This window comes from Cibotium barometz, chromosome 30 (assembly GCF_041138505.1).
Source record: "Cibotium barometz isolate CiBa-2024 chromosome 30, ASM4113850v1, whole genome shotgun sequence".
Taxonomy (NCBI): Eukaryota; Viridiplantae; Streptophyta; class Polypodiopsida; order Cyatheales; family Cibotiaceae; genus Cibotium; species Cibotium barometz.
The window spans coordinates 5,514,691-5,525,036 of NC_141075.1; the positions used below are offsets into that span (position 1 = coordinate 5,514,691).

General features: G+C 39.5%; 1 protein-coding gene across 3 annotated transcripts in view; it reads right to left on the bottom strand.

Annotated features, from left to right (window-relative positions):
* Positions 1-2,061: 2,061 nt before the first annotated feature.
* The window catches only part of LOC147621088 (flowering time control protein FPA-like), a 40,280-nt gene continuing 31,995 nt past the window's right edge, over positions 2,062-10,346 (bottom strand). The window contains exons 4-6 of one of the 3 annotated variants that reach the window (XM_086823785.1): positions 6,016-7,055; positions 4,624-5,835; positions 2,062-2,320 (exon numbers count right to left, since the gene is read on the bottom strand). In XM_086823785.1, coding sequence (XP_086679911.1) covers positions 4,644-5,835; positions 6,016-7,055 — 2,232 coding nt within the window. In that variant the 3' untranslated portion in view covers positions 2,062-2,320; positions 4,624-4,643. Of the gene's footprint in view, positions 2,321-4,183; positions 4,398-4,521; positions 5,836-6,015; positions 7,056-10,346 lie in introns of those variants that run through there. The other 2 variants (XM_086823787.1, XM_086823786.1) reach the window with 2 other exon arrangements.

Genomic DNA, 10,346 nt, shown 5'->3' on the forward strand with positions numbered 1-10,346 from the left:
ATATATATATATACACATACATATGTATATATATATGCACATACATATATATATGTAGTCTATGCTCAGGTATAAATTCTTGCTGCCTGCTTTGAGTTGAGTAGTTTGTTGTGGAACACAATCCCAACCGTGGAAAAATACCCCCCAAATTTTTTTTCTATATATATTAAAAGATCCTCTTCACATTATCGTATATGTTTTTTATTTGTTGTTGTCAAAAGGCAAGCCTACTACCTAAATGACGTATGAAAGAACGCCTTTGTCATATGAGAACAATTTTGATTACATAGCTTTTACAAGAATTCATGTTTGGCCCAAAATCCCTAGGTTTTGTTGCATTTGCCCTCGTCAAAAGGCTTGAGTACGTTAGCGATATATTGTATGCAACAATGGTCTTGCCAACAACAATCATCTCTAATGCAAGGCGCATTGAAGTGAATAATCGTAAAATTGCATCACCTATTGTGGCATTTCATGGTTTTGTGTTGTCCTCTTCAAAACTCGGTCTTTTGATGGCTGAAGATCATTCAGGAGTTGCTATACAATGGCTTCTTTGGCAAGTTTGGTTGGGAGTCAAAAATAGACTAGAGCTTGATGGTCCTGTGGATTGTTAAGAGACATGCTTTGTTTTTAGAGAGGAGGACAGACAGAGATATATATATATATATATATTTTGTGTGAACATTTCGGTGGTTCAATTCCTACTACATCGAAAAGAATGTTACTCTGAGGTGCTTTACACACCGAGTGGAAAAAAAAAGACGAAAAAGGAGGCTTCTTTTTTTTTAAGGCTGGAAGTCTCCCCCATCCATCTCCCCCTCGCCCACCATCCAAGAAAAGAAAAGGGAGGAGCCATGCATATAAACACCCTGAGAGAAAAAGGGAGACAAATAAGAGATGGAAGGCCAATCATTGTCGTTGAAGTATGATGAAAATTTAAGTGAACTAGTTACTCTTGTTAAAAATGACAAGACAAATATGCTGCTCAAGCAAGCAAGCCCAATATGTTTGCGAAGGCACGATGAAAGTATATAACTTCTCTTAATTCTATAAGCTTTTTTTACGTTTGCTTAAGATTGCATAGTGAGTGAAAGCTCTCACCAAAACGAATGGCGTGCCTTCTTAATAGGACTAGGCATTCATTCTTGTGTTTCTCTTTCATCAAACTTGAGAAAAAAAGAATCCATGGCTCAATCGAGGACCCAGACGACGACACTTAGGATTTGGATTCCTTCATCACATGGCACCCATTCAAAGTTTTTGTTGATAGGGCTTCGATTCTTAGATTGACGTTTGCCAACAAATACAAAGATCCTGAAGACGGTGAAGATTCTGAGGTTTTAACGGGTGATAGGGTGTTATTCCAACGAACCAGATCAACACAAAATATAATAATAATAATTATTCACTCGTATAAATTATGGGTGTTGTATTTAGTTATAGGGGGCCGAAAGGTTCTTCTTGGTTGCTAGCAACACAATTCCCCACCCCCATGTTATGCACAGCTGCAACAACAACGAAGAAAACCACCTGTTTTTGAGAAAGAGACTGTTCCGCGGTGAGAAATGCCATATTCTTCTCGACAAACACTCTTTTGCTGCCGAGGATCTCACGCTATTAAGAAACAAAGCTTTCGAGCACAATATATATAGTATTTCATTGCCGACTCTGGAGTCTGTTTAGATCAGCAGCAGCTCCGATCCGATTTAGATGGATCAGCGATGACAGTGAGACTTCAGGGTTTACACATTCGGCCTTGCCTCAATGATCAAGGCTGGTTGGCTTACATACAGGAGGCATCACGAGCATGCTTGAATACTCTCATTTCCATTGATAGCCTAGCATATGCTTAACTGCTCCTCTCATTTCCATTGAGCTGTTTCTTCTAAAGCCCGCACAAAGTCGCCTTTGAAAGGTGCATGTTTGTTTAATTAACCTATAGAGTATCTCCACTATCTATCAAAGCATGTGAAAGGATCTACAGCACAAAAAGACTCCTCTCGCCATGTTGAAGTATATGTGCTTAAAGCCACCATGTGCACAATCTAGCTAACAAACAAATAGTGAAAGCAAGAATTTATTCAATTGATTCATAAAACAACATAAAATATGTATCGGTTTCACCCACCAAAATAAGGCCGCATAGCAGAAATCATCATCAAGACCTTTTAACTGCATTCATAACTTCATATTTCCCACCCGCAACTCTTCCTGTTCTTCTTCTTTGAAAAAATCAGGAGGAGAAAGAAAGAAAAAGGGTAATTGTCAAGTCTCAAGTTGATCTGAGGATGCCACGGCACTGCCCAATCACCTTCTTAACCTACAAGAAGCATGCTTGCTGTTAGTACATACGACCTACTCAATTCAGGATAAGCTTGACCATCTCCTTCAAGAAGCAGGAGGGTATGAGCCTACAAAATATGTACTCATGACCGTTTCATTTTGAGAACACACCTTGCAGGGCAAAGCGATTATGACCCCGCACTTATATAAGTTCAAATAAAATTGGAGTTGCACGGTTAATTAGAGCGAGACTTTTGTTGAAAAGTGTAATCGTCCTTTGTATGATCATTTGAGTTCTGTCTTACTTGACTCATTTCTTTTGGTTTTATCCTTAGGTTTGAATATATTTCTTTTAAGTTTTCAATTTTCTTCTCATGTTAATTAAACAACGAACAGGAAAGGTAAAATAAAATAGAACTACATGTATGATGACCTTGAATATCGCTAAAACCACGTAAAAATGTTTAGACAAATGAAATGGTTAAAAGTGGCACTGTAGTGCCTACTTACTATCAATGCAAGGATATTATTTAGGGTTAAGCGTCTTGGACCCACTAGGAATCCCGAGTAATTCTTATTCACGTGACTGACAACTTTTTGAAATGAATGAAGCAAATTGCTTTGGTCGGCAATCACTGCCTAAAATTGGTTTTTCGAGATTTTCCCACTTTGCGTTAAAGGAGGAGGAGGAGGAGGAGGAAGGGAGGCGTACCAAATCACTGAAATTTTATTGATTACTGATATAGAATATACGTTCTTTTTTTGTTTTGTAAAACGTTTAGTCAAGAGCCACTAGTCGCTTCTCTCGTCTACGTAAGAAATATTTTCAACGCATCTGCATCTATATTTAAATTTCAAACTTTTCGTTGCTATTTTTTGTTTTTAAATCTATATAAGGGCCATGTTAAACAACATTTGTAAAATAAAAAGGCTATAGAAGGGCTATTCTCAGTAACAACTGTAACGTTTTCCCATTTACACTGTGTATACATCAAATAAAGTCATCATCTTTCAAATGTGTAGCCAATCCTTAATCCTTTTATATTCACGCATTGGCATGTGTTCTCAAACAAAAAAAACTCTGCCTATTTTTCATGTATTGAGATGCTTTTGTGTTGCCAATAAAATTCGAGAGTTAAAAAGATTGTTTTTTAAAGCCTCTATATCAACGTTGGAATATTCCGGAATTTAGATTGCATGATAAAACAGCCTTATTTACTTCCCCATAACAAACATGGTGATGAATTGTAAATAGATACGCATAGAGATGTATTGCCGTCATGTATAGTATTACAAAAGAAAACCGTGTGTTTATTATATAAGCAGGCACCCGTCGTTAGTCAAATTTCATGGCCCATTTTACTTGAACCATAATTCAATATGCTATTTCGACTAAAGTGCGAATTGAGAGAGAGAGAGAGAGAGAGAGAGAGCGCAAAGAAACAAAGGGCCTATTTATGAGACTGAAAATTAGTACATATGATCCATGAATACTTGGGGAGAGAGATATCACTTTACTAATGCTTTTGCAGAGACCTTCCTATCAATATAGTAGAGTTGTATATGGCACTTGTCTCCTTTGATAATAAGGACCATGTTTCCCTTGAAGACATTCTCATGTTCTAATATTTTTACAACATGATTCTGAGTTCTCCCTTTCAGATTTTGGTTTCATGTATTTTATCAGATGAATAAAAGAAAATTTGTACCGACATTACTTTAAGAAACTATTGCTGGACGTGCTTCTAAAGATACCACTGCTTTTCTAGTGACCTTCACATTCCACATATATTGTAGGATCCATAGCAAGAGGCTTTGCATGTCATTTCTATCATCTATCAGCATCACTGAAAAGCAGTGGCTGCCGAGGCTGTTATTTTGCCAGTCCAACGCGCGCCCCCCCCCCCCCCCCCCCCCCCCCCCCCCCCCAAAAAAAAGGCAGCAGTTGCTCGTACAAGTTCTCTTAAACCGTTGGGTAGATTGGTGCTCTACACAGGACTAATTTTTCTTTTTGTAAAGCAGAAGTTGACAATTTTACTCGTAGGGCTGTAGAGGTTGCCAAAAAGGATGAGCTTGGATTTGAAAAGCCCAGAAGAAGAAGATTCGTGTAGTTGCTACGCACACATTGAATTAATACAGCCACAATTCATTGCAAATCTTTAGAGCCTCAATCTCTTCTTGCACTACTGCCACATATCTAAAAAGCTTTGACATTACCTAAAATTTTGAGCTCTAACAAATCGCAAACAAATGACTTGGTTCATTTTATTGCAATTAACTTTTATCTGTATTATTAATTTAGTAATAAACCTTGGGAAGACTCAAAGATGACAGAAATACCTGACTTGAAAGGAATTCAGTCATGAAGTCGCCGCTTCTGATCCATTTACAGTGTGCATCCTTCGCAAAAGGGCAGCTGCAAGCTGGAGAGTTGCTTGAAAGCGATTGTTCGTTTCCCCCTCTGAATCACCATCACACTGGGCCAGACCTGTGTCTAAAGTTTCCCTGGCACTTGCATTGTGTGTTGGTTCCAAGCCCACGAAAGCACTCCTTTGCCCCAACAGTGTTTGCCTCAACAATACTTGAGCAGCTGTTTCTGCATTTTTTGAATCTGATGGAAGATTAGCCATCGTCTGCTCCTGCACATAATGAGCAAGCTGCTGAGAAGGGGGTTGTTGAGATGGCTGTGATAAAAGAACTGCTAGCTGGTTGATATCATTTTTGGTAGAAGGTCCTGCTACTCCTCCAGCTGGCCTCACATCAGGACTGTAAGCCCCTGAAGTTTGTAAATTAGCTAAAGAAGGATAGCCTACGGATGAAACCACAGATGATTGCTGATAAGGTGCCTGATCAACTACACCAAGGGGGCTCGACCTGAGTGTTTGCAAGAAGCTTAACTGGTCCTGAATAGAACTATCAACATTAGCCCTGTTTTCAGCTTGAGCTGACCCAACTTCATGTGGGGAAATTTCAGTACCTGAAACCATGACAAATGTACCATTACTATTCGACACTACTGCATCATCAGGTGGCCTGTTCCTTCGCACAGTTAACAGAGAAGTCAGCGAGGCAACTAATTCTGGTGTTAATGAGGAACCTTCTGGCTGACTGGGAGGTCTCATCACACTGGTCGTGGACATATTTGTCAGAACACCAGCCAAACCTTCAACTGTAGTTGTCTTCAGCTGTGGATGAATGGCTAGCTGCTGATGACAATGCTCGCGTGGCAATGTTGACTTCTGCTCATAAGTTGAAGGAACACTCCCTACCTGATGGCACTTAATGACTAGTCCAAAAAGGCAGTCACCATGCAACTTCAACCCCTCCTCTGCAAAGTCAGAAGGTGGCACTAGAAACATTGTTTTTCCGTCACCCATATTTGCAACTCCAGCACGATGCTTGTCACCCAAATAACGAACAAAGTCCAGATAGGAGGTGCTCTCGCTATCACCATCTGGAACAAAGTAAATGACTCCAAAATCTGCAGCTTGGTAGAAATGATGAGCTAACACATCCAGAGAAGTCCGAGCAACACAGTTCACCACACCTGGTCTGCATTCATTCATACATGCTTTATCACTTTATCAACAGACTGCATGGAAATTTTACATCCCAGTCTACCGATTAGAGAGAGTGGGCCCCAACAACATTCAGCAAGCAGCTTTCAAAATGAGAAAATAAAAACAGCATGAACCAAACTGCTACAAAGAACAGCAAAGAGAAGGTACTTACAAGGAGCCATCGATGCCTTTGCCAACAGGAAAACTCTGGACACGGCAGACGAAAATTCCAGCCTTGGCAATAGCCCCTTTCCATTTGGCCCCTGGTTCTTGAGTTATATTTCCTGGAATAGGAAGAGGTTCTATATTTCCTTGCCCAAAACCTGAGTGTGCACCATTATTCATATAAAGACCAGGCTGAGATTTGAAAAATGTAGGCTGAAATGAATCAGTACTACCCATCTGAGTTTTTTCATGGCCTTCCACAAGACGAGGATCAAAAGTTGGACCTCTTTCCACTACTCCCGCACGATAGCTTGGCATTCCTATTTTCGCCCTTTTATAATCCCTCTGTGCATAGTCTCTATCTATAATGGCACGGTCTTCAACAACAGGCCTAGCCGCAAAATCTCCTGAAGATGATAGCCTACTGTTTGCAAGTACCTCATTACCATCAAAAGGTACAAACCTCGCATCTGGTGTCCCACCTCTGACAAGGGGACTACCCATGAATCCACCAGGACCACCACCTACCGCTTGTCTTCCGAAACCCATTACAGATCTATTCACGTCATGCTGGAGAGCAGAGTGTCTATTTGACAGATGCATGTTCATTTTAGGGCTGCCTGGGCCAGGCCACTCAACTGAACCAAAAGGACCAGTAGTTCCTACCATCTCTGGGTGTACTAAGGACCCTCTCTGATGAGGTGGAGGAAAGAAAGGCCCTTCAGCCTTGACTGTGTGTCTCTGAGCACCTTCATTGCTAGAAAACCGTATCAGCACACGGGGGTCATTGAGAAGTCTACCCTGAAGCCCTTCTTTGGCACGCCTAGCCTCATCCACATTCCTGAATTGCACAAAGCAATAACTTCGATCTGGAAATGTTGTGATTCTTTCCACTTCACCAAATAAGATGAATGCTCTTCGTAAACCCTCCTCATCGACTCTGGCTGGTGGAGGAAAACCAATCCATAAAGTCTCACTAGGATCCCCTTCCTTGCTTCCTTTTTCTTCGGTCATAATTTGTGAAAATGTTTCCACTCCCACATACCCCTGATTATTAACAAAAAAAAAAACCTTTAAACTGTGGCAATACAACAAAATCCAGACTGCATTTCAAGCCGGTTCTGTGCTAACAAGTGCAAGATGCCCAAAAGCCTCGAATCCAATTATTGCATACAACATTTAACCGGACTGATGTTGATAAAGGATGTTCTGAGGCTAAGAAATATATCAAAATCTATTTAACATTATGAAAAAATCTTAGCTAACAATCAAAATTCATGGTATTTCAAAACTTTGCAAAGATAGTAATATACAGTGCCTCTAATCAGCCCGTTATGCATCCCATAGACTATGTAATCACACTGGCATAAGTCGACACCCGAGAGTGGAGACATGAACAATCCAAAGCTTCAAATTTTTTTTGAATGTTAATGGGATTAATGAAGCACTCGTTGGTGAGTTTGAAAAATACAGTTGCCGCATTGGTAAAGTCTTTAAAGCCCTATTTTTAATCAAGCAGCCTATGCAAACCAAAAAGCACATGAGAGTATCGAAATTGAATTAGGCACAGATTAGATTCATGTTATTCAATCATTTCTTTGCAAGCTTTCTCCAATAAAACTCCCACATTGAGACTAGTATTTTCATTCATTCCCATCTAACAAAACATAAATATACCACACCAGGTTGAGACTCGATCAGCAATGCTGCACTGAAATAATAGTGGGAATATGAAAAAGCTCATCAACAAAGTCCCATTTTCCTCTTCATGCCACGTGTAACCATTTGCTAGGAACTAGTCCATGTCCGTATGAATAAAATTAAAAATTTAATTTTGCATTCCAACCCTGTTTGTTAATTTATTTATTACGATTTCATCGCGAAATCGTGAATTTTATGATGGTCATTGAACTTATTCATGTTCTACCCCTATTGATAATTTTCTATATTTGGTTACTTCCAAATAAATATTGATTGATATATTAACGTAATCATAAAATGTTGCCTCCGTAGTGAGAACCAAAGAAACAAGCATGCTTGACAAAAAGCATACACCTAGTTAGATATGATGAGTATGATATTGGTAAAATTAAAGGGTTTTAGGTTCCTTGGAAAAAGCACAATTAGCTGCATGGAGAGAGGTTAAATTAGAAAATCTTTAAAATTTACTATTGTTACAAATCAAAAACACTTTTATGTCTCTATCGTATACCTTCCAGATGGTTGCAGCATTTTACAAACAGGAAAGTTCATCCGGTTCAGAATTCAGAAATTGCCTGCGTTTACTTGTTGTTTAGGCCAAACGTATATTGTTTGATTATAGGTGTAGATTAAACCCACGTCCTCTGAAAGGGGAGACCCTTGCCCTTTCCAAAGTTATTTAGTGAGTTTCAGAACCAAACATTGTGTGTTTATTATGCGTGCTGACACCACTTCAGTTACTGCGATGCTTCAGATAACTTGGTTTTCTCAAACATTAAGAAGCATGTAATGTGGCAATCTTTGAATCAACATTTAATTTTCTTCTTGTTTTGCTTTTTCTATAAATAGAATCCTATGGTTGCTTTCATTGTTATGTCATTGAACTTAGATTGGGAGATTTACCATAAAGGGAGCATAATTCTTGATATAAGTCTGAAATCTGGCCCAGCTGCTACAAATTTAAATAGCTTCAAGTGAATCAGTAACTGACTTTGCAATTGTTTATATGAAAAAGAGGTAACTGTACATTCAATAAGCGTGAAATAAGGGTGATATAATCAGGAGTTTACAGAAGGCCTTATGCAGGGATTTTTCAAAATTTCATCACCTTAAGTTGCATGGCTTTTTTCATTCTCGTTCAAGTCTTATCACTAGCATATAAGTAGCCTTTATATCCCATGCCTTCTACTCATAAGCCTTAACAATTCACTTAACAAAGAATTCTAGCTGAAGTGAGAAAAAGATAGTCGATCCATCCTTGAACTTTAAAAAATATATGTTGAGACATCAGGCTAGACATGATTCAACAACTAACCCCCTAAGGGCCTAAGAACCTTAAAAGAAAGACACCTCCATTGCGCCCAATGCTTATACTTAAGTACCTCCATGCAGTGGACTGGCTCTCACACATGCAAATATCAGACCGGGAAAGTTTTCAACCAGAACAGCTCGACATGATAACTACATCCTACCTAAGTGCAGGATGAGAAAGATGTTTATTGGGAAACAGTTCTTAGTAACTGACTGAGTACAAACCTCCCTACACCCAAATTTCCCTCGCATAGCCCCAAATACTTGGGACTCCAAAGATGCACAAGCTACTTGGTTTAGACACCAAGCTACTGCAGAAAATGTATAGTGTACTCTAGTGCCAAGGTCCGACAGCACCAGCAGGAGAGCACATGCACAAACCACAAAAAAATTAATCAAAAGTGATGCTCCATGTTGAATGTCCCCTTGATGGTGATAAAAGTGCAAGGAACACTGCTACACAAGCCAACACATAGCCTTGTCTGACAAAAAATCCTTGCACAGCACAAGTTGCATGCATCACCCGCCCTTGGGAGGCAATGAATGTAGTAGCTTGTTTCAGCTCTGTGCTGCAATGCTAAGTAAGGCCCTTGAAATTCATCTAGACAAACATTGAGACTTAGCAGAAGTGCTAGGGCCATTAGGCATGCACAGACTAAAGTTTGTCACCAAAGGGCTCGGTCACATTGGACTCTTAGATATGCACTTGTTCTACATGCCCAAACTCATAACTGCACCCACTGGGCATGACCTTTCAGAAAGAGCACTAAAGTTCCCAATGATATCAGAATATCGCAGCTAAATGGCCAATTACAATCTGTTGAAATTCCAAAGTGAGAAACACCATCAATTCTGACTTTTATAATCACCATGCACGCTGTTTTGCAAATATACAAGGCTTTCTATTCTGTGTAAGTGACTCACAATTTAAAAATAAAAAATAAAAACTTAATTTCAGAGTGAAATGAACAAAATATGCAGCTCTTTCTCTCTCTCTCTCTCCCTGTTAGACAGAAGGGACAGTTTTGGCAAAAAGCAACCAGTTATTCCGTTCTTTTCCTGCACCACGCCACCCCGTTCAACGCCTGCCCGTAGCTACCTTGGTTTATGGCCTGACCCTGTCCCATTCTTCTCCAACTATCTTAGTAGCCAGTGGATGTTAGTTCACAAGCTGAAGGCGCCACTCAGTAGTCATTAGTACTAGGATCTTTGTTGAGGTTATGGAAGTGTAAGATTCAAATCTTATTATATTAGTCCCATATAGATTCAAATCTTATTAAATTAGTCCCATACTATGATGTTAAGGTGACCCATTGGTCTAAACCT